Source organism: Salvelinus alpinus, chromosome 4 (assembly GCF_045679555.1).
Source record: "Salvelinus alpinus chromosome 4, SLU_Salpinus.1, whole genome shotgun sequence".
NCBI lineage: Eukaryota > Metazoa > Chordata > Actinopteri > Salmoniformes > Salmonidae > Salvelinus > Salvelinus alpinus.
In genome coordinates this window covers 67,582,315-67,605,872 of record NC_092089.1, presented here as the reverse complement: position 1 = coordinate 67,605,872, position 23,558 = coordinate 67,582,315, and the positions used below count along the sequence as shown (strand labels likewise).

At 43.4% G+C, this 23,558-nt stretch overlaps 2 protein-coding genes across 18 annotated transcripts in view; both read left to right on the top strand.

Annotated features, from left to right (window-relative positions):
* The first annotated feature begins 577 nt into the window (after positions 1-577).
* On the top strand, positions 578-5,708 carry LOC139572640 (tumor necrosis factor receptor superfamily member EDAR-like). The gene is made up of 9 exons (XM_071395322.1): positions 578-625; positions 720-833; positions 1,238-1,419; positions 1,705-1,826; positions 1,979-2,191; positions 2,319-2,472; positions 2,626-2,773; positions 2,893-2,932; positions 3,175-5,708. The coding sequence occupies exons 1-9, from the start codon at positions 578-580 to the stop codon at positions 3,468-3,470; spliced, it is 1,317 nt and encodes a 438-aa protein (XP_071251423.1). The 3' UTR covers positions 3,471-5,708.
* A 171-nt stretch (positions 5,709-5,879) lies between these two features.
* Positions 5,880-23,558, top strand: part of LOC139574233 (ensconsin-like) — a 51,512-nt gene continuing 33,833 nt past the window's right edge. For 10 of the 17 annotated variants that reach the window (XM_071398616.1, XM_071398615.1, XM_071398612.1 and 7 more), the window contains exons 1-7: positions 5,892-5,988; positions 18,497-18,705; positions 20,141-20,263; positions 20,896-20,976; positions 21,351-21,514; positions 22,314-22,422; positions 23,216-23,302. In XM_071398616.1, coding sequence (XP_071254717.1) covers positions 18,630-18,705; positions 20,141-20,263; positions 20,896-20,976; positions 21,351-21,514; positions 22,314-22,422; positions 23,216-23,302 — 640 coding nt within the window. In that variant the 5' untranslated portion in view covers positions 5,892-5,988; positions 18,497-18,629. Of the gene's footprint in view, positions 5,989-18,496; positions 18,706-20,140; positions 20,264-20,895; positions 20,977-21,350; positions 21,515-22,313; positions 22,423-23,215; positions 23,303-23,558 lie in introns of all 17 variants that reach the window. The other 7 variants (XM_071398619.1, XM_071398618.1, XM_071398614.1 and 4 more) reach the window with 2 other exon arrangements.

The window sequence follows — 23,558 nt, the reverse complement described above, 5'->3', positions numbered from 1 at the left end:
GAGCCACCCTGTGGAGAGAGAGGGAGGGGCCTGAAGGTTAAAGGAGGCAAGCACCCTCTCGTTCTCTTCTGCTGTGCTGAGTGAGGGTCTGCCATGTAGAGTAGCAGGCAGTTCCGAATACATGTTGGATGAGTTCCACAGACCCTGGACACCCATAAAGTTTACCCATAAAGTTTGAGTGAGAACACACTGGGAAGAAGCATTACAGGTATGGTAATTAAGGACTATGTCTATGTAATTTAGCATGATTGTTGCTGTTTTTCTCTATATTGGCTCTTCTTCTTTGGTGTTTTATGGCATTGTGCAATGTTAAGGTGAATTACTGCTACCTACTGGGCATATGGACATATTCAAAATTCTGAAATGTAATCAATATTGGCTACAATTTAGAATTTTTCTGACATCAGCTATCATTGACAGAATGTTTGTGGCATTTTGTAAAAATATGACTTGGAACCCCTAGAGGGCAGTCTACTCTTTTTGCAAAATGATGGAGAAATGAATGATTTCCTGACTTCTTCAGTTGATTACTATAATTTGAATGTCTCCCACATTGAGCAGCCCAGACTGCAGGACCATGGAGGGTCTTTCTATGGAGGCCAGTGTTTCTGCAGCTCTGCTGATGGTAGGTCCTTCTACATTCTGTGTTATGTTGTGGGGGGGTTTCACCATAGAGTTATGCCAATAAGTGTTTATTTGTGGCTTGTGCTTCTCCACAGGCATCCTGTCTGCTGGCACTGTCTGAGCCCAGCTGTGATCAGACCCAGTTTCTGCACTCTAATGGCAGTTGTGTTGACTGTCCTGTCTGTGGACCTGGGGAGCAGCTAACAGACGTAACACATAGAGTTACTGTGTGTGTGTGTGTGTGTGTGTGTGTGTGTGTGTGTGTGTGTGTGTGTGTGTGTGTGTGTGTGCGTGCGTGCGTGCGTGCGTGCGTGCGTGCGTGCGTGCGTGTGCGTCCGTCCGTCCGTTAGTTCGTCCATCCATATGCCTGTGTGTGTGTGTGTGTGTGTGTGTGTGCATGCGTGCGTGCGTGCGTGCGTGCGTGCGTGCGTGCGTGCGTGCGTGCGTGCGTGCGTGCGTGCGTGCATGCATGCGTGCGTGCATGCATGAGTCTGTCTGTCTGTCTGTGTGTGTGTGTGTGGTGGGCTGTGTGTCTATGTGTCTATGTGTCTGTTTGTCTGTGTGTATCTGTTTAACTGCCTCTGGCTCTACACCTGTCTGATTCCTGTCCCAGGACTGTGGTTATGGGGATGGGGGAGAGGGCGGCCGCTGTGTGGCGTGTGCAGAGGGGCAGTTCAGTACTGAGACTGGGTTGGCCCCCTGCTGGCAGTGCACTCGTTGTATTCTGCTAAACCGCCAGGAGAGAGCAGTGTGCTCACCCACCAACAACGCCCAGTGTGGCAACTGCCTCCCAGGGTAAGTCCTATATCTATGGGGTGAGTAAAGTGCAGTGCAGACAAAAGGAAACACGTAACATTTCACTTCAGGGGGTCAAGTTTGGACTTGGCTGGTTTCCGTTTGTGACATAATACTGATTACAATTCCATTGTATTGTATTCCAATAACGTTCAGGAGAGGCCAAAAACCGTTGTAGTCTTAGAGAGCATGAAGGAAACTTAGGATCAGTCACCATCCCCATGGGCCATGCTGCGTATGTCTTTATGTCTGGTGTTTATGTCTGGTGTTTATGTCTGTACTCAGGTATTATAAGCTCAGAAGTAGGAGTGGGGAGGTGGACCTGTCGTGCATGCCCTGTTACAGCCCCACAGGCAAGATCCGGAAAGAGTGTTTACCTTTGCAGTGGAAACACACCTCCACAGCAGGTAAGGTAAACATGAATCTAACAGCCAGCAAATAAGTGAATGTTGTTAGCAAACAATTATAACATCACTGTAAGCCTTCCACTGGTAGCGCCCATTGATTTTCAAATGATCTTCCTCAGAGTGAGAATTTCATTGGCAATCACTATTTCCAGGAGAAGTTTCAAAGGAGTTACAGAGAACAGTGAGTAATAGTACATTGACTCTTAAAACTAGTTGTGTAGATGATGGTTATGTGTGTATTGTTCATCTAGTGACGCTGGATACGGTCCAAGTCTCCATGGCTCTTATTGGTTCAGTGACTTCCGCCTCAATCTTCCTACTGCTTCTGTTGCTTTGGGCCTTACTACTGATCATTGAGAGATTCAGTGAGTTTTGCCTTCACGTTCAAACCATGGCTAAAAACTGTACTCGATCTCACATTTGTTTTCTGTATTCACACAAGGTGGGAATGGAATGTGGATTATATGTGGTTTTTTTTTGTGGGGTGTTCAGAACAGGTTCCAAAGTATTGTCCTGAAGGTCTACATTCTGAAGTAGACACAGCCTTCCCACGGAATACACTCCTCTCTAACACCACAGAGACTGGAGAGAAACCACCAGTTACCCCATCAGAGAGTCCTGGACCAACACAGAACGCCCAACACAGGTACCTATCCTCCTGGCCAGAGGTTCTGCTTTGGGGAATAACTGTAATCGGGTCAATTGAACAATCTTCTCTGCATTGCTCCGTCTACCGGTCATGTTGGCTGGTGGATGAATAGATGTCAAACAATAGATCCTCTTTCTTTCCACCAATAAGATGCCTAAGCTCACTGAGTAATGAGGGTAAAGTGCATCCCACCTCTATTGTCATCAATGTCACCACCAACATTAAGCCATCCCTTCAACATGGAGGTGAAGACGGCCCCTGGGAGGGTCAGAGAGGACACTGTCACACACCAGAGCAGGTATTGCATGTGCTTTGTGTTTTCATTTTCATTTTCTAATGAATAATGATCTATTATAAATTATGAGACACTAGGAAATTCTTATAACTAGTCTAACTCACTCCACTTTTCATTTGTAGATGGAACAAAAACTGTTAGAAATCTGCACAGTAGCTCAAGGTACAGTAGGCTCTCCCATGTCGATCAAGTGATGTTGAGGGTGAGATTGATCAATTCAATCAATTCATGCTCTGGTATTTTCATATGAATATACAACCAAATGTTTTCAGAAACTGATATCAGGTTGACTTTTTGTGTTTCCACGGTTTGGGTGTTGACTGACAAGTCTCTATTACAGTGCTTACACCAATATTTATGTCATTGACTGACACTGAACTCCTAGTCTTCTTGTGCTGGTCCAGGTCAGAGTCTGGAGGAGCTAAACTATGACACAGTCCAGGACCTGTCTCTGCTGCTGGACTCAGGGGGCTGTGGCCGGGGCAGCGGGGTGAGAAGGCTGGGCTATTCCCTGGGTGTCACCCCGGAGGTCCTTTCTAACCTCCATGGCTTCCAGGATCTCTTCCAGTACCTGCGCACCTCCACCTACATCCTACTGCCCCAACTGGCCCAGGCCGCCGCCCTCCTGCCCCGCCCTGACGTTGTTGCTAGGATACACCGTGGTCTGGTGACCAATCACACAGAGACATCCAGGCCCTAGGGACATGTTGCCAATCCCACCTTGGCCTGTGTGACATACAGTGCATTTGGAAAGTATTCAGACCCCTTGACTTTTTCCACATTTTGTTACGTTACAGCCTTATTCTAAAATGGATTCAATTGTTTTCTCCCCTCATCAATCTAAACACAATACCCCATAATGACAAAGCAAAAACAGGTATTTAGATTTTTTCCCCAAAAAACATAAATTAATAATAACTGAAATATCAAATTTACATAAGTTTTCAGACCCTTTACTCAGTACTTTGTTGAAGCAGCTTTGGCAGCAATTACAGCCTCAAGTCTTCTTGGGTTTGACGCTACAAGCTTGGTACACCTGTATTTGGGGAGTTTCTTCCATTCTTCTCTACAGATCCTCTCAAGCTCTGTCAAGTTGGATTGGGAGTGTCGCTGCACAGCTATTTTCAGGTCTCTCCAGATATGTTCAATCGGGTTCAAGACCGGGCTCTGGCTGGGCCATTCAAGGATATTCAGAGACTTGTCCCCAAGCCACTCCTGGGTTGTCTTGGCTGTATGCTTTGGGTCGTTGTCCTGTTGGAAGGTGAACCTTTGCCCCAGGTCCTGAGGTCGTGGGGCAAAGGTCATGAGCGCTGACGTCCTGAATGTTTTGGAACAGGTTTTCATCAAGGATCTCTCTGCACTTTGCTCCGTTCATCTTTCCCTCGATCCTGATTAGTCTCCCAGTCCCTGCCGCTGAGAAACATCCCCACAGCGTGATGCTGTGGAGCTCTGTCAGAGTGACCATCACCTCCCTGACCAAGGCCCTTCTCCCCAGATTGATCAGTTTGACCATGCAGCCAGCTCTAGAAAGAGTCTTGGTGAATCCAAACTTCTTACATTTAAGAATGATGTCCACTGTGTTCTTGGGGACCTTCAATGCTGCAGAAATGTTTTGGTACCCTTCCCCAGATCTGTGCCTCGACACAATCTTGTCTCGCTCTACGGACAATTCCTTCGACCTCGTGGCTTGGTTTTTTCACCTGTGGGACCTTGTATAGACAGGTATGTGCCTTTCTAAATCACGTCCATTCAATTGAATTTACCACAGGTGGACTCCAATCAAGTTGTAGAAACATCTCACGGATTATCAATGGAAACAGGATGCACCTGAGCTCAATTTCGAGTCTCATAGCAAAGGGTCTGAAAACGTATTTATTTTATGAATTTTTAAACATTTCTAAAAACCTGTTTTTGCTTTGTCATTATGTCAATGTTGGTTTAATCAAGCGAAACGGAGCAGCACTTGACAGTTTGAAACGTGATTTCTTTTGGGCTATAAACTGCCATTGCTTGTACACATTTGGTTAAATTAACCCATTGAATGTATAGCCATTACATATGTAATACCGTTGAACTCCTTTCTGTTGCATAAGACAGTGTGGTATCATTTGTTTGCATATGGTGTGAATAGTCAGCATTGTAATGTGACCTAGATAGATGACTTTGTCATCCGAATCACAGGATGCAAAGCACAGAGACGTCATCATAAACCATCAAATAGTATGTAAACTGCAGGCTGTGAACCCATGACAAATATACCATTGTGGGGTTTATAGTATCTCATAGGTATACTGGCCCAACATCTCACTACCACTTCCATTATTTGTGATGGTGGTTAGAGTGTTAAATAACATGGGGCTCTTCTGTATCATTCTGGGAAGTGTAACTGAACCCACAGTGTCATGTTTCTCCCTGTTTTCCATTCAAATTAATGAGGGCCCGCTGGCTAAGGCATTTGAAATGGGGTAGGACAAAAGCATTAGTGTTGGATGGAAATAGGGAGAACATGTTGTTTTCTTTATGGGAGGGGTTGGTTCACCACTGCAGCAAAGCAGTTTCTCCTGAAACTATCTCCTCAGACTCTCCAGCTTTCTCCATAAGGTAAGTCCTCAAGGAGACTTTGTATTTATGCTATGACAGCAATACATATAATGTTTATACAAAACAATATATATTAAATGTAACCTTTATTTAACTAGGCAAGTCAGTTAAGAACCAATTCTTATTTACAATGACGGCCTACTCCAGCCAAACCCGGACGAAGCCGGGCGAATTGTGCGCTGCCCTATGGAACTCCCAATCACGGCCAGATGTGATACAGCCTGGATTCAAACCAGGGACTGTAGTGACGCATCCTGCACTGCGATGCAGTGCCTTAGACCGTGGCGCCACTCGGGAGGCCTAATATTATTTGTGTTCTAATTAAACTTCCATTGTAATAAAACATGCATACATTATCATTCCATAATCTGTGTTTTGAAAGGATTTCACCATCAACATGTCAAAATACATGATAAGCAACAGTTGCCTACTGTCAACCATAAATTCTCACGCTAGGTGACGCTATTGCCTATTATTGGCTCATGTTTTACTTGGATGTCCACGTACCCGCGGATTATGCGCGTTTCTGGGTAATGTGCCATAAAAAATAGAGAAGGAAAACTTCATAGAAATGGCGGAGGGTGCAACGTCTCTGAAAGAGTTGCGAGCTCAAATGGGTAAGAAATACACATAGCATAACTAAATATTGATGTGCCAAATGTATTTCATTAAGTCGAAATTGCTCTTGGTTGTTTGCTAAGTGACCCTGCTACCGGTAACCTAGCTACACATTTTGAACATGTTTTGTGGCTAGTAAGCCGTAGCTATCCGTTGACAATGTGCTGGGGTTGGTAGTCTGATCCCCTCCGGTGCTAGTTTGATAGCTAACGTTATCTGTCAAAGCTACTACTAGCTAGCGAAATGGCTACATCAAAATGATAGTTTACCGGGTCATTTATTTTGCACTGTAATGTAACATGGCTAGGTATCATAACCACGCCATTATATTTGGTACAACGTTCGGCATGTTTCAATTAAAGTTAGTTTATTTATTGTGAACTGCAATTAAACATCTAAACTAACAGAGTTACTGTAGTAGCAGAACGACAACCAATCGTTGGTTCATGACGGTTTGACACATCTGCGCGCTGATGTCTGGCGCCATACATACATTGTTAACTTTTTTTATTTTTTATATTTGGCTAACTAGTTGGCTTTTACCTAACTAACTTATTTGGCCATTTAACATAGTTGGCTGATTTGTGTATACACTTAGCTAGCCAGCCTCACAAGTGTTTACTTTCTGACTAACGTCATGCCCATCTTTGACTCCTAGTCTTACCGTTAACTAATAAGCTAACTTTAGGTACCCTGCCATTTTGTATGAAAAGTAGTAAACGGTGGTTTCTGGCTGGCTAACTAACTAGTTTACTAGCCAACGTTAGGTAGATATCTTGGCTAATAAGATTGATTCTGGGAAGGCCAGCAAGTGATACTTTTTTAAATTAAATTAGCAGGGTAGCTGAGCAAAGAGCTAACGTTAGTTAGCTAACCATATTTATTTGTCTATGCAGCAGTTTTCCTACTTGGCTGTATGTAACTGTTAGCTAACTTTAGCTAGTTAACGTTACAACATCAATTGTCTTGGCCTGTTAGCTAGCTAGCATTCAAGCGGGATTCAAGCAGTGAACATTATCTCAAAGTAAAAAATATTTCAGTCTACTGTACTAACCTTGTTTACATGTCACAGGTTCTAAGGTGTTCACCCATAAAATTAATATTTAATTCAAGTTTTATAAAGATATGTCCATTCAATAGAGAATTGCAATAATCCAAACCCTATGTTAGATGAGTGACTGAAAGTTTAGCACGATTAGAGTGACTAGAATAGTGTAATCATGGTCAAAAATTGTCTTGACAAGGTAGCTAGCTACATAACTTCTAACGTGGTTTTGCACTGAGTTCCACACAGGCACTGAACAACAAGCCCACATAGCTGCTGATGGAGGATAAGACTGTCCAGTTACAGCTAGTTTTCATGGATGCAGTCAGTGATAAAGGGTTGTTTCTTGAGCGGTTGAAAATTGCTGTATAAACCAACACTTTTTCTGTCTTTTACTCCTCTATAACGGCAGTAATTTTATTTACACACAGTTCCTTTCAATGTCCCTCGTTCATTCCTTTTATCTCTTCTGCGGGCCACTTCCTGAGTGGCAGCCAAGTGCTCACTGGGTCTACGTCAGAAGGTCTGAATGCCCAGTTTGTTTTGACTCAAGCTGTAAGATTTGGCTGAAATGCTAGTGTCCCCCCCCCCCCCAACATAACACGGCTTGGGTGTGCAATTTTCCTTGTGGAGAAGGGGTTTCTGAAAGTAGACCATAACTTTTCTTCATCCAGTTTCCCATTCACTATTTTCACTCTGAAAGTTATCCACACTGATTTTTGTGGCTTTGTGGAAGTATTTTCCAGTGAAATGCAATCTAGCCTAGAGGGTGATGAGGGGATGTTTGAAAATCCCAACTGCACTGACTTTGTAGAGGTTCCCTCAACATTTGGACATAGGAAGGCTAACAAAATAATGGCTGGAATCTAGTCCAGCCTTAAAATCTCCACAAGAATGTGAGCTTGTGTATCAAACTGGGCATTCAGACCTTGAGTGCAGATCAGATGCCTGGGACTCAAATCCAGGCACGGCTATCTGAATCCTGGCTCTGCCTGGGCTGTAGAATCAAAAGCTTGATCAATATTTCTGAATCGCTGTGACTGAATCAAAGGAGGAAATTGACAGGCCTTATTTGGTGCAGTCGCTTGTAGCAGTGAAACGGCTAGGAGGAGATCCTGTCATCTCTGCATTCTGCAGGAGGTTAACCCTGAGTTGAGGTCATGACCCGCTAGTCAGTGAGATGGCAGAGCCCCAGTCAAGAACACAGTTTGGTTCCTCACCAGGCATTACAGCACAGAGAAGAACGTGCCCCCAGGCAGGTCAACTCTTTTTATAAGGTGAATAAGAACTGATTGTGTTGCAGTTAACGATCATGGATGTGCTTACTCATGCAAAAGGCCCTCTCCTTTCGGCACAGTGGAAAGATTTGAGAAGCAAATGTAGACTACATTATTTGAATAAGAGGCCAGTCCATCGCCCTCTCATTTTGACGGTATAGAGTAGTAAATGACACACTAAAAAGGAAAGATGGGCCTAGTTCATAGATTTTGCTTTGAATCAGTGGACTGTATAAGCATTGAGCCTACTAGCCTATCCACTCAATTGCACTTGTTGGCCCACCATGAGTGATGTTGATGAAATGTGATGTATGTCCACACCTGGGACAGTCCTTGTGTGCACCCTAAGGAGCCAAGCTCTGGTCAGGGCATTCTCTCATTAGCCAGTGAGAATGGCGTACGACCTGCTGTCGCTGACGTATCATCCCGGTGGCTCTGGAAATAGCCCAGGCTTAGCTCTTGAGTGAATGTGTCCCAAGTTCTCATGGACAAGATCTGCTGTCTGTGTGTGTGCGCACCCTCATCACAGTTGTGCCCGGTGAAGGCTGTCATTGTTAGACCGTGTGGACACATTACACTCCAGGCATCTGCAGTACTGCACTTCCTGCCAACCAAGTAACACCCAGCCTGTTACCGCTGCAGCCGGGGTCCTGGAGAGAGAGAGAGGGAGAGAGAGGGAGCGCGAGTGTTGGAACAACTTCACTGACCCACTGAACTTACTCGTCGTCTGACTGGTATGTGTGTATGTGTGTGTGTGTGTGGTGGGTGGTGCTTTGAACAGGAGGCACCAGTGCAACGGTCAGTCAGCATGGGTCTTCTTTAGCAGTGAACCAATGTTCTCAGTTTATTGTGAAGAATAAGGGGTTATGAAGTCGGGTGGATATCTGAGTACCCTTATGCCTCATACTGTTATACAAGTGCTCATTGGTGTGCATTACCCATAGTGCCTTGAAGTTAGATGTTTGCTGGTTGGATACTGGTGGTTTTGGCCATCTGTGAACATAATTGCAGCCTCATGTTAGTGCAGGCTGGCCTGCTTCCTGTTTATGACCATTGACTGGCCTCTTCCAAGACAGGAGCCCCGTGGAGAGTGGTCTCTTACTGCCTCCCCTAACAGCTCTGCCTGGGGCTGTTCCCTAGCCTAGCTAGCCTAAACCAATATAGATGGGTTAGCTGACAACGTCAAATTATGTGCACGCTTCAATGGGGAAGAAGTCTGTATTGCTGTGATTCTGGATGGACAGATAGCAACAATGACAAGAAACTGCCATGTGGGGAATTGTAAGTGACTTGTTTAATCTTGTTCTTGATACCATGTCTTGTTTTGAGGTATTTTGACAGATTTCATGTCAATACTATTATGGCTAAAATAATTGCTTGCTAGCTAACCAACAACTGTCACCTACAATGTATTTTAAAGACAAGTGATCATTGTGCAAATGTGTTTGTCTCCAATGTTTATTGAAAATATAATGGGTTACATGTCAACAATCTAAGCCAACCGTGTATGATTTTGCCCAATAGTTGTCGGTTTTGTTGCTAAACAACCAACCCGTCTATAGCCAGTCTATTTACTATGTTGCGTGTGATTTATAGAGAGCTCTGTTCAAAGCTGTTCCTGTACTATATCCTAACTGCCTAATAGGATAAGTTACGTACTTCAGACTAATCGGTTAAGGAGTTTCCCCCTATCGCAGCAATGTGGCGCCTCCGCAGCTAGCAAGCATATGCTATATAAAATGGAATGTCCTCTATGGTCTGATGCAGGAAAAAGTAGGTTGTTTTCAAAGGATAGTGTTTTAGTTGTGGACATAGGCTAGGCAGGCAAATCTGTTGTGTATCCTAATGGTTTTCCATAATACAGTCACCATTGACTTCTGGTTTAAAAAACACTACCCACGTTCTGGCCCGGCTTTGTGCTGCGTCAGTCTGTCTGATTTTCTGCAGCCAGCCCATTCAGGTCTAATGTATGCTTATCGATGCAAATCTCCATAGTGATGGAGAGATGGATGCAGGTGCCCTCTTCCTCCCCTCGTCAGCTCTTCTCTATGTTGACCTTTTTACAAGGATGATGTGTGCACCTAAGTTGAAACAGTTAGGTGCACACAAAGAAATGTAGAATCCTTCATTTTTCTAGCCGCACTGGTGCTCCTACATTTTAAAATGGTCGCACTGTATAGCCCTGGGACACCTGGCTCTTTCAGTTCTACATTACGTTGACATGTATGGAGAGAAAGTCCTGGATCAATACATAGTTTGACTAATATTGGCTTTGAAAAATGTATGGTATCAACATTCTCAAGGGGTAGTAGTAGGGTTAATGGGTATGGACTGGAGCATAGTTGGGTGTAACCAGGGACTCAGTCATTAATGTTGATATGGTGGACTGTTATTTGCGTCCATCGTAATGGAGCATGCCCACTATTTGCCCACTGCCCTCCTTTTTTGAGTGGATAGAAGGATGGTGACTGACTCGGTCTCCTTTTTCACATTCTGTGATATCCTCAGCCTGCTCTTTACTGTGTCTGCTAGGGCAGGCTACACCAAGGCCTAATCACGCTATCACACAAACAGGTGATCATTAAGGCTGGTTCACTAATACATTACTGAGATATTGCTGCAGCTTTGTTTGCTGTGTTAGGAGCTAGTCAAGAGGACAAACCTATTGAGCTACTCTGTAAAGAACAATGGCTAAAGATGCACATCTATTCCAGTAATATTGGGAGTGGAGGAGCATTATTTGGGTAAAATAAAAAATGTCACCATGATTTAACTTCTAAGTGGTCCGTCTGAACGTCAGGAAATCATGTAGAAACGTGTCATAGCTACATAATTCTTGTCTCTGGTGATTGTGTACCACACACTCACATTTTGTAACACTTTTAAAACAATTACCTGAATTCCAGATCGTCAAATCAGCCAATCGCTGGTATGGGCATAGTTGTCGAACACATCCATCCATTTTATATCGACATGACAAAGTATATATTTTGCTTAGATGTGCTTAAAGATAAACTTGTTGTTAATCCCACCACAGTGTTCGATTTCAAAAAGACTTTGGTACGAAAGCACACCAAACGATTGTTAGGTCAGCACCTAGTCACAGCCAAAGGGAGGAGTCACGAAAAGCAGAAAGAGATAAATGTATCACTAACCTTTGACGATCTGCATCAGATGACACGCATAGGACTTCATGTTACACAATACATGTATGTTTTGTTCGATAAAGTTCATATTTATATCCAAAAATATTAGTTTACATTGGCGTGCTATGTTCAGTAATGTTTTGCCTCCAAAACATCTGGTGATTTTGCAGAGAGCCACATCAATTTACAGAAATACTCATAATAAACATTGATAAAAGATACAAGTATTATACATGGAACTTTAGATAAACTTCTCCTTAATGCAACCACTGTCAGAAAAAATAAAAAAAATAAAAAATACGGAAAAAGCACACCATGCTATAATCTGAGTACAGCGCTCCGAGCCCAAATAAGCCATACAGATATCCGCCATGTTTGAGTCAACAGAAGTCTGAAATAGCATTATAAATATTCACTTACCTTTGATCTTCATCAGAATGCACTCCCAGGAATCCCAGTTCCACAATAAATGTTTGTTTTGTTCGATATAGTCCATCATTTATGTCCAAATACCTCCATTTTGTTCGCGCTTCCAGTCCAGTAATCCAAATTCATGACGAGCAGGTCAGACAAAGTCAAACAATTCCATTACAGTTCGTAGAAACATGTCAAACGATGTATAGAATCAATCTTTAGGATGTTTTTAACAAATCTTCAATAATGTTTCAACCGGAGAATTCCTTTGTCTTCAGAAATGCAATGGAAAGCAGGTCGCTCTCACGTAAGCACGCATGTTCAGCTCATGCCAGGCACCTGACTCAAAGAGCTCTCCTTCCCTCATTCTTCACAGTAGAAGCATCAAACAAGGTTCTAAAGACTGTTGACATCTAGTGGAAGCCGTAGGAAGTGCAATATGGCCAATATCCCACTGTATATTGGATAGACAAACCTCAGATTTCCCACTTCCTGGTTGGATTTTTTTCTCAGGTTTTTGCCTGCCATATGAGTTCTGTTATACTCAGACATCATTCAAACAGTTTTAGAAACTTCAGAGTGTTTTTTTATCCAAATCTACTAATAATATGCATATCTGAGCCTGGGTAGCAGGCAGTTTACTCTGGGCACCTTATTCATCCAAGCTACTCAATACTGCCACCCAGCCATAAGTTAATCTAAACAGTGTACCAAATTATTGAACTACATTTCTGTAAGTACCATGTCGCAATGTGCTGTGTCTGTGGGAAATGAAGATGTAACAGAAAGGAGATGGGTATCCAATTGGGCAATATATGGAAAATCGCCCAACCAAAACTGACTGTCAACTCATCACATTCACCTAATGCGGTTGCTAAGCTAATTGTCACGCAATCCCTTCTGAAAGGCAGGATATGAGTCTATTTTGCAATGTTGTACTTGTTCATGAAATGCATGCCATGTTTGTTTTTTGAGCTAGCACCCAATTGATTCCCATTCACTCCTTGGAGGGCTCTCCTTGTCCCAGAATGCACTGCGCATCCCATTGACGATGCATGGGCAACGTACACAATGGGTGTTAATACAATTCTAATGGAGATTCCCATCTCTTCAAAAGTAACTCTGTGGGAAAGAAATGTGCTCTGGGCAGAGATGAAATGCAAGTTGAACTCGGTGAGAGACTTCTAAATTGATAGTGCAGTTTAGCAGATTTTTACAGTAGGTAGCTACTTCCCATGCTTTGACTTTGGTATTATTGTGTGTAGCTACAGTGGGGCAAAAAGGTATTTAGTCAGCCACCAATTGTGCAAGTTCTCCCAATGAAAAAGATGAGAGGCCTGTAATTTTCATCATAGGTACACTTCAACTATGACAGACAAAATGAGGGGGAAAAATCCAGAAAATCACATTGTAGGATTTTTAATGAATTTATTTGCAAATTATGGTGGAAAATAAGTATTTGGTCACCTACAAACAAGCAAGACTTCTGGCTCTCACAGACCTGTAACTTCTTCTTTAAGAGGCTCCTCTGTCCTCCACTCGTTACCTGTATTAATGGCACCTGTTTGAACTTGTTATCAGTATAAAAGACACCTGTCCACAACCTCAAACAGTCACACTCCAAACTCCACTATGGCCAAGAGTTGTCAAAGGACACCAGAAACAAAATTGTAGACCTGCACCAGGCTGGGAAGACAGAATCTGCAATAGGTAAGCAGCTTGTTTTGAAGAAATCAACTGTGGGAGCAATTATTAGGAAATGGAAGACATACAAGACCACTGATAATCTCCCTCGATCTGGGGCTCCACGCAAGATCTCACCCCGTGGGGTCAAAATGATCACAAGAACGGTGAGCAAAAATCCCAGAACCACACGGGGGGACCTAGTGAATGACCTGCAGAGAGCTGGGACCAAAGTAACAAAGCCTACCATCAGTAACATACTACGCCGCCAGGGACTCAACTCCTGCAGTGCCAGACGTGTCCCCCTGCTTAAGCCAGTACATGTCCAGGCCCGTCTGAAGTTTGCTAGAGAGCATTTGGATGATCCAGAAGAAGATTGGGAGAATGTCAGATGAAACCAAAAAGTTATATTTTGGTTAACTCAACTCGTCGTGTTTGGAGGACAAAGAATGTTGAGTTGCATCCAAAGAACACCATACCTACTGTGAAGCATGGGGGTGGAAACATCATGCTTTGGGGCTGTTTTTCTGCAAAGGGACCAGGACGACTGATCCGTGTAAAGAAAAGAATGAATGGGGCCATGTATCGTGAGATTTTGAGTGAAAACCTCCTTCCATCAGCAAGGGCATTGAAGATGAAACGTGGCTGGGTCTTTCAGCATGACAATGATCCCAAACACACCGCCCGGGCAACGAAGGAGTGGCTTCGTAAGAAGCATTTCAAGGTCCTGGAGTGGCCTAGCCAGTCTCCAGATCTCAACCCCATAGAAAATCTTTGGAGGGAGTTGAAAGTCCGTGTTGCCCAGCAACAACCCCAAAACATCACTGCTCTGGAGGAGATCTGCATGGAGGAATGGGCCAAAATACCAGCAACAGTGTGTGAAAACCTTGTGAAGACTTACAGAAAACGTTTGACCTCTGTCATTGCCAACAAAGGGTATATAACAAAGTATTGAGAAACTTTTGTTATTGACCAAATACTTATTTTCCACCATAATTTGCAAATTCATTAAAAATCCTACATTGTGATTTTCTGGATTTTTTTCTCATTTTGTCTGTCATAGTTGAAGTGTACCTATGATGAAAATTACAGGCCATCTTTCATCTTTTTAAGTGGGAGAACTTGCACAATTGGTGGCTGACTAAATACTTTTTTGCCCCACTGTATGTTTTCTAGCTAGCCAGCCCAGAGAGAGCATTGCATTGTGGGTTTTGTAGTAGACTTGAGCTGCAACAGATTTCCAAAAACGATTTTCACATGTTTCTACCAGTCATGCTATAACGCCAAAATGAAACATTTGTTAACAAAAATAGTTTTCAATGTAACACTAACACTGTTAATCATAGGAATTAGTGGTTCGGGGTGGATTATCCCTTAATATTTTTTCAGTTCTCTTTGGCACTGCGCTTGGAATTAGTGTGAATTTTGAGGCTTTGGTCCACAGTGAGCCAGATATATAAACCCTTGTCTGGTCTCTCAAGCTGTACTCTGCCTCGCACAGCAACAGTTGCCATGCGACAGAGCTGCCTAAGCCTTGGCAGGGCGAGGAGGACACCAGATGAATAGTGTTGTAAGAGTCACTTTAAGCCGATGTGAGGGTAACTTCATTTTGTGGATGATTCATAAATATCTGCACAGACTTGGATTATATCTTTTCTTTTCCCTATTTGGTACATCCAAGAGCTGTGTGTTTGCTAAAGTTAATCTAATTTCCCTCCACCTGTGTTTCTCTCCCCTGTCTATTCCCCTGATGGAAAGGTGGATGTTTATATTGTCGGCAGCTCATGAGACACGTCACTACTTAATTGTTAACCCCAAATGTGTATCTGAGCAGGAATTAAACTACCCCTCAGTTTCTAGAGGCAGTGGGTTGGCTAACTAGTGCATAAGCTTATGAATGCTATCGTCATTCATTAAAACTCCTTTTCATCCACTTTTTTAATCACTTAACCTGGGATTCCCACCCAGTGACGCGTTACCTCGTACCCCTGGACATCGACTTGGTATTGGTACCCCTGCTATGTACCTAATTTATCGTTACTCATTGTATATCTATTATGACTTTTATTACGTGTTTTTACTTCATATTTGTCTTTTCTCTCTGCATTGTTGGAATGGGCCCATAAGTAAGCATTTCAGTGTTAGTCCAGACCTGTTGTTTACGAAACATGTGGCGGGGGGAAAACATTTATTTGAGGAGAGGAAAAGTAAACTGACCTCCATTTCCTGTGGGATTAGCAGCAGACATTCATTCATCCATGATGACCTGCATGAAAAATATTGATACTGTTTCAGGGCTCAACACTAATGCTTGTTCTCTTGTCAGTGTCAAGTAAAAAATAAAATGTCGGAAAAGAAGAATATAGATATAAAGGGATACTTTTTCTACTTCTGAGCCGGATACCATCTTTATACCTCTGTGTCCAGTATGAAGGAAGTTGGAGGTAGGTTCATGAGCCAATGCTAACTAGAGTTAGCGCAATGTATTGATATCTGCTAGCAAATGGTATCCACAAGTTCATCAGACTCTGGGGAAGTAGATAAAGGGCCCCATTGCCAAAATCCCGAAGTATCCCTTTAAGTTGTCCAAATGGACAAGTTTTAATAAATAACACAAATCGCAATATCAAACAATTAATCTGCTCAGAATTGGATCAGAGGCCAACATTGAAATAATATTTAAATGAATAAAGAAGCCTACATGTCAGTGTATGTGATATGCATATTGACTACAGCCTCATGTACAAACTGATGCTCACTTGAGGGATGGGCCAGAAAATGTTGCCAAACTATGAGACTTTAAATTACAGAAATATAGGCTAAATGTCAGTCATGTTTGACAAGTATAATGAATGATAACTAACATTAACGTCTATGGGTTTGATTCTGTCGCCATACTCGGCACAGTTCATTCAGATCAAATTGTCACAAGATCAGAGAGTGAAGAACAGTGCCTGTTGCACATCGCCCACCTTGAATCTGATTGGAGGTGGTCAGCATTTTGAAACTATTTAACCATTAACTTAATTGTTTAAAACCTGGATTTTTTTGTCATTTTATGAACCATGTCTTGTTTCAAAGTAGACTAGCCAGAAAATGACCATGGAAATGTTGAGGGAATGCGTTTAGAAACACTTCATGCCTTTGAAACTAGCATTTCTTTCATGTTCTATTTTTCAAATCAACATTATTTTATTGTCCAGCAGCCAAAGGCACAATCCTACTCATATTAGTAACCCATGCTAGTTGCTGCATCTTTAGAGCTCCCCTTTTTTCTTAATTTCTAACTTAGGTTTTCAGCTCTGTCACATGAAACTGCTCGCTCGTGCGAAGTGTTTTTGGCTAATTGCATTTTGGAACCTTCACGTGTAGCCTACAGCCATGTACACATTTCTGAGCTTATAATATGAAGAAATACAACTTCATCAACATTTTAAGCTAAACTGTCTGATCTGTTGCATCAGCCTCATTGCTTTTGAAAAAGTTTTGTTGTGCAGTGGTTCTATGAATTTTGGATCTGTCGTCCCTGTACCTAGCATCGAACATGGTGGCGACACAGTACAGAGGCTCAGAGAGAATTCCACCAAATCACTTTTTTACAGCCTCTTGTAGAGTACTTTTGAAAGTTTTAACCCCACGGTATGTTTTGACAGAGGGTATCACGTCTGCTGCAGACGCAGTTGAGCTTATTTCTCGAGTCGGTTGTTTGAATGGAGGTAGGAGTGTTCATGTTTCAAAAAATGTTCTCCAGTGCCATTGAAATGGCAGCAGTGGTATGAGAACCAGCACATTCTTGAACATGCAGTACGGCTTTCCTTAGTACGAAATCCTCGTCGACTCACTGTGCAGTCAGACTCAGCATGCTCATGGGGCTGACATCGCTGGTCCAAATGTCAGTTGTGAAGCTAATAGCAGTGACACCCATAACAAGTAGCTCATAGATATGCATTACAACAATACTATGTAACTCCGGTAGGGCAACATCTGAAAAATGGTGCATACTTGGTAGTGTGTACCGGTGCTCGACAAGTCGGTGCAAGCCAACATCATCCACGAGAGCGAACGGTTGATTTTCAAGGGCAATGAATTCCATTATCTTGGAGTTAATGGATTTCGTCTTTGAGTTGTCTCGCTTAAATTTTCTTACTCTTGCAAATGAATGCTCGACTTGAACTTGTTGTTGGAAGTGTACGCTTAGTATTTTTCTGCTTCTGTTCTGTGTAGAGCTGTATTTCATGGCGCCACTACGTCATCTACCTACGTTATATAGGTATGCACGTCAGCTTTGACATCGGTTTTGCACATTGGCGTTAAACTATACATCGGGCCGATGTTGGCTTTTTTTAGCTAATATCGTCCGATTCCGATGTGCTTACCGATATATCGTGCATCCCTAGGATTTGGGCCCATCTGGGAGCAACATTATAGCCTTAGCGTCTGACTCATTAAAGAAAAAAAATCTTTGAGGTGAGTAATCGCTGTTTTGATATCCAGAAGCTCTTTTCGGTCATAAGAGACGTTCACAACAACATTATGTACAAAATAAGTTACAAAAAATGCGGATAAGCACACAAAATAGCACAATTGGTTAGGAGCCCATAAAACGGCAGCCGTCCCCCTCTGGCGTCATTCTGTTGAGTTTAGTTTTTTTGTCCTATTGACTACATCCTATTGCTCTAGTCTGTGAAGACCAATGGCTAAAGATACACATCTATTCCAGTAATATTGGGAGTGGAGGAGCATTGAACTTTGAGCTCCATTGTCTGTCACTGTTTGAGGTGTTCTCTCCAGAACCACACTGATATGGGCTAATGTAATGCTAAAGGGATGTAACATAGTCCTCTTCTATAGTCCCCTTTATGTTCCTGATTTGAGTTTCCACTCGCTGTTAACCTGCCTTTGTTTTGTGTTCATATCCGGCTTTTTTCTTTTTCTCCTGCAGATTCTCTTCCTCCTTATGAGCTTTTCTGTAATATGCACTCCCGGTCATCCCACTCAGCAGAAAACAACAGTATGAAACAAAGCATGGCAGTGAACACAGTGTACTGTCAGTGTCACTTCTTGTAAGGAGAGCCATGTCACCACCACTCCCCTATTGTCACCTACTGTCTCAATGCAGACAGGTAGGGAGAGGCAGAGGTGCTGTGGGAAGTAAGGATCACGGTTCCTTTCTGTTGCACTAACATTATTGTTTGCATGTGACATCATAAAGAGCAGTGAGAGGGGACCGGTTTTGTGTTGACTTTGTTCTCCAACAGTCTGAAAGGTCCTTTTTTGTGGTCTCCTTTCCTGTATTCTTCCCTTCACAATCTCTAATCTAACCAGATAGAGCATCACCGAAGCAGCAGTTGAAAATTCCAACCTGTCCTTCCACTTATCAGTGGCGGTCATGAAGGACAGGAGTCAGGAGGCTATTTCAGACTATTGGCTTGAGCTTGATCAGCAGCCAGAGTGCTATCACATGATGACCCCTCTGTCAGCAGTCTCACAATGCTCCTAACACAGCGGTGTAATGTACTTAGGTAGCACTTTGAAATATTTGTATTTAAGGAGTTTTTGGGGTATCTGTACTTTACTTCACTACATTCCTAAAGAAAATAATGTACTTTTTACTCCTTACATTTTACCTGACACCCAAAAGTTACATTTTAAATGCTTAGCGGGACAGAAAATGGCCCAATTCACACACTTATCAAGAGAACATCCCTGGTCATCCCTACTACCGCTGATCTGGCAGACTCACTAAACACAAAGGCTTTGTTTGTAAATGATATCTGACTGTTGACGTGTGCCCCCTGTCTATCCGTAAATTTAAAAAAGCAAGTAAATGCCGTCTGGTTTACTTAAGTCATTTCCTATTAAGGTATCTTTTTACTTTTACTCAAGTAAGACAATTGGGTACTTTTTCCACCACTCCTGACACACACATGCGCGCACACATTTTCACGTACTGGGGACGAGGAAAGAGCTGCTACCAGGGCTCAGAGCTGTTGATCACGTTCTCTCCACCTCTTCCCTCTCTCCGTTTCCTCCCTGCCGGCCTAGTGCCTTGGCTGCCGTGATAGGCTTAATATAGAGGCCCCTCTAGCAATAGGTTACAACTTTGAATGGAGCCATTTTGGCCATGCTGAGTGGGGCTCTCTGATGTGCCCTATGGAGGTCTAGGCCTCAATGTTTTTTAGTCATTTGCCCAAGTCTGAAACCAACATTTAACCCTTACCCCTACACTAAAGTGTTCCTCATCTGACTGATCCTTTAAAATCCAGGGATGTCTGCATAGGGTGGTCACTTGAATGCTGGGAACTGGGTGTTTCGAGAGTTTCACAGAGCCCAGTGCACAGCAGCCTGGCTGACCGTTGATGAGAGGGGGCAGGGGGAGGCTGAATAGCTGGATTGTTCTGTAGCTTTAATTCCTCTGGATCTCTCTAGAACATGCATTCCTATGGAGGACAAACAGAGCACAGAGAACCACCTGCTCTAGACTGCTCAGCAGCTTGTTATTCCAAAGGCATTTTCATTTCATTAGACATTGCATCATGCTATTCTAGACAGCGTGACCTGACTTTCTCTCTCTGTGTGTCTTTAGCTGCATCTGCGCAGGCGCAGGCAGAGGAGCGGCGCAGCCTAGCAGGGAACAGCCCAGTGCCTGCATCCCCTGCAACAGCAAACACACCACCCAACACCACTGCAGCGAAGTCTCCCCGGCCAGGTAACAAAATATCCCCAGCCTGCTGCATCTGCATTGTCACACACAAACAAACAAACAAACAGGGTACATTCATATGCATATATTATGCATACCTATAGCTTAGGCCTACACAAACGAATACACACCCACCACCAGAACAACTCGTATGTCTCTCCCATAGCCTCTGCCAGAGTTCCAGTGTGGAGGCTTAGCTAATATTTGATGTCATTAACCATGTGGTAAACATGACGATGGCTCAGTAGTCATAAATTAGGCCTACCTGTAATTCATTGCCAAGTAGCCACAGGCTTTTATTTATATATATTCCTTATTTCATACAGGCTTTTAACTACACATCTCATTGTCTTGTTTTCCTGGGTTATGAGTGACACTTATCACTCACACGTCACACCGCCATGTCATTGTGGCTTAATGCCGCATAAACAGTGCTGTCAACTGTTGCAGTAATAAGGTGATGACTCAAAGGGCATTAATGTCATTCATGATGAGCACATCTGCCTGTCAGGTGATTAACTCACGGTGACCCTGCAGCACATCATAATCCACCGCTGATTTTCTGCCCATGCCCACACTATTTCCACTGTGTGTGTGTGTGTGTGTACACACTTATGTGCATCTCTGTGTGCATGCAGTCATTGATGGTGCTGCACTAAGGATAGACGACCGGCTTCGAGTGGCAAAAGAGAGACGAGAGGAGGCCGATAGGCAGCAAGGTAAGAGCTCAGTCTGAATGGTGGGTCCATTTCTATGGGTTGGTCATAGTCCATCAACACGTTCTACTAGCTTTTAGCTAAGGTCTCAGGAGTCCGGCCTGTACACCATTCTCTTTAATGGGCCCAGTCTCTGATGCTGACCATTTCATTCCTTATCTACTCATTGGATTAGCAACATACACAAGTGTATACACAAGTTCCTGTTAAGACAGGAAATGCCTTCTATATAGTGGGACTTTACTGGGAGATTTAATTGGGTGATGATTTTGACCACTGGGCTGGTCACAAAGTAAACAAACCAATGTGTTTTCCCTGTTTCTCTTCACACTGCGTGCGCACACATGCCACACCTAAACACACACACGCCTATCCAGCTGCGAAGGACTCTCAGATCCTGGAGAGAGAGCATAAGGCCAAGCTGCAGGTGGCGCGTCAGATGGAGGAGCGCCAGAAGAAGCTGGACGAGCAGCGCAGGAAGGAGGAGCAGAGACGCTCGGCTGTGGAGGAGAAAAGGAAGCAGAAACAGGAGGAAGAGAAGGTACTGGGGTCCTCAACACCAGGGTGGCGCTACAGATACAGCTCTTGTTTTGTAGACTATTTGTGTTGTCAATGGCGTAAATGTGTGCACTAAACTGGAGCATGTCGACATCCACAGTAAGCGAAAATAATGTATTTGAATTGGGACGGATGAACTGCAGCGACTAATCAGATGTGCAGCTATCACGAGTTGACTATTTTCACTGCTCAGGTTCATGGGATTTTATGGTGTAGCCTAATTGGCAGAGTTAATGCTATGTCTCTGTTAGAGCATGAGTGAACAACTTGTTATGAATGAAACCATCTCCTGTTTTTGCTTCTTTTAATTGGCGTCTGCTGCAGGAAACTCATTCCCTCAGTGTTCTTATTCCAGCCTGATTGGCACTAGTGACCTGTTGCTTTGCACCACTGCTAAGCAGACAAATGCAACTCTACCACCCCAGAACAATGTAGTGTTGGTATTCAATATGGAAGACTGAATCGTTTAAAACATTACTGGGATATTATTCTTTGCTTCATCTAATATCACATTATCTAACGTTGTCATCACCCCCTCTTGTTTCACTATGATCATATTGTAGTGATCTGTTATTGTCAGACTGAAAACAGCATTTCTCTTTGAGTTACCGACTCACCTCATTCTGGGACGTAGGCTCATATTGTCACCATTATCCCTTTGACCCTGTTTATTTGGGTTTGGGAGACCCAGAGTATTACTTTGTCATGTGAATGACTTTGCATTCCCCCCTCTTCTCCTTTCCCCCTCTCTCTCCTTCTCTCTCTCCCTCTGTGTGCTGCAGGAGCACTATGAGGCGGTGATGCGGCGGACCCTGGAGCGCAGCCAGAGAGTGGAGCAGAGGCAGAAGAGGTGGTCTTGGGGAGGACTCTCAGAATCAGACAACCGATCCGGTAAGGAATCCTCCTCCGTACCATTCCACTCTGCTATATACCATATGGATAGGACTGCTAAGTGTATAGGACTCACGCATGTGTGTAAGGATTTATGGTTTCCTGTTTGTCTGACAGCGGACGCTGAAAAACACAGGTCGGTTAAAACTTGCTGACTCATCCTCAGAGTGACTGGCTCGTTATTGGTTTGCTGTCAGCTGGAGTTATGTTGATTACGCATCGGTATATGTTCTGCGTATGTCCAAGGCTCGCTTAATGACATTTCTCAACATTTTCTATGTTTTTCTTTTGAAAAAATATATATGGAGCATACTCTTAATGTGCAGTGAGCAATAGCATAGCTGCTATACTATATCTCAAACCATGTTTTTCTTTAATTTATTGTTCATAATCATATAGGGGCCGTTTCCCAGACACAGATTAAGCCTAGTCCTGGACATAAAGTATAATCCAAGAGAATCTCAATTTGAAAGCTCTTAGTCGAGGATTAGGCTTAATCTGTGTAAGGGAATCCGGACCATACTTCATAAAACCAATGTTCATATTATAGGTCAAAAAAATATGTCTGTTATCAGGCCATTTGACCCTTATGTGGTCTGATCCCAAAGAGCCTCATCCGAGTCTTATCATGTGAGCTTGTTTCCTAGCAGCTGTGTTGTGGGCGCTGACTGTCAGAGATGGAAATCTACTGATTGTCAGCCAGCCCTTTTCCTCCTCCTCAACACTGCCCCTGTGGGCGGTATGTGTCTGCTCCTGTCTCCCCGCTGAGAGCCTCTTTCCCCCCCCCCCACAGGAGACCCTGACGCAGGCGCCGCCTCTCCAGTAGCTATAGTAATCTCCCCCGCGTCTCCAGAAAAGCCCCCCAGGACACAAAGTGCAGGTTAAACTGGTTGATACCTGTACTGTACCCACAGCAAAGCAGCATGGACTGGCACTGTTATGTTAACCACCAGCCCTTATCTTACTCACTCACTGCCTCACTAATATCTTCCTTGTTCTCCCAGGGATGGGTTCATGTTGCTTGTATGCACAGGTCTAGGATCAGCTTACCCTCACCCAATCCTGACATTAACCATTAGTGGGGGAAATGCAAGGCTGACCTTAGATCAGCATGTATGGGCAACTTCACTGTCACT

Bases quoted from the DNA above. Each gene is read 5' to 3' on its own strand.
- LOC139572640 (XM_071395322.1), top strand. From the start codon at position 578: ATGGAGGGTCTTTCTATGGAGGCCAGTGTTTCTGCAGCTCTGCTGATG. The intron at 2,192-2,318 runs GTGAGTTTTGCC...TGGGGTGTTCAG, and splicing joins ACTGATCATTGAGAGATTCA to AACAGGTTCCAAAGTATTGT. The intron at 2,933-3,174 runs GTACAGTAGGCT...GTGCTGGTCCAG, and splicing joins AATCTGCACAGTAGCTCAAG to GTCAGAGTCTGGAGGAGCTA.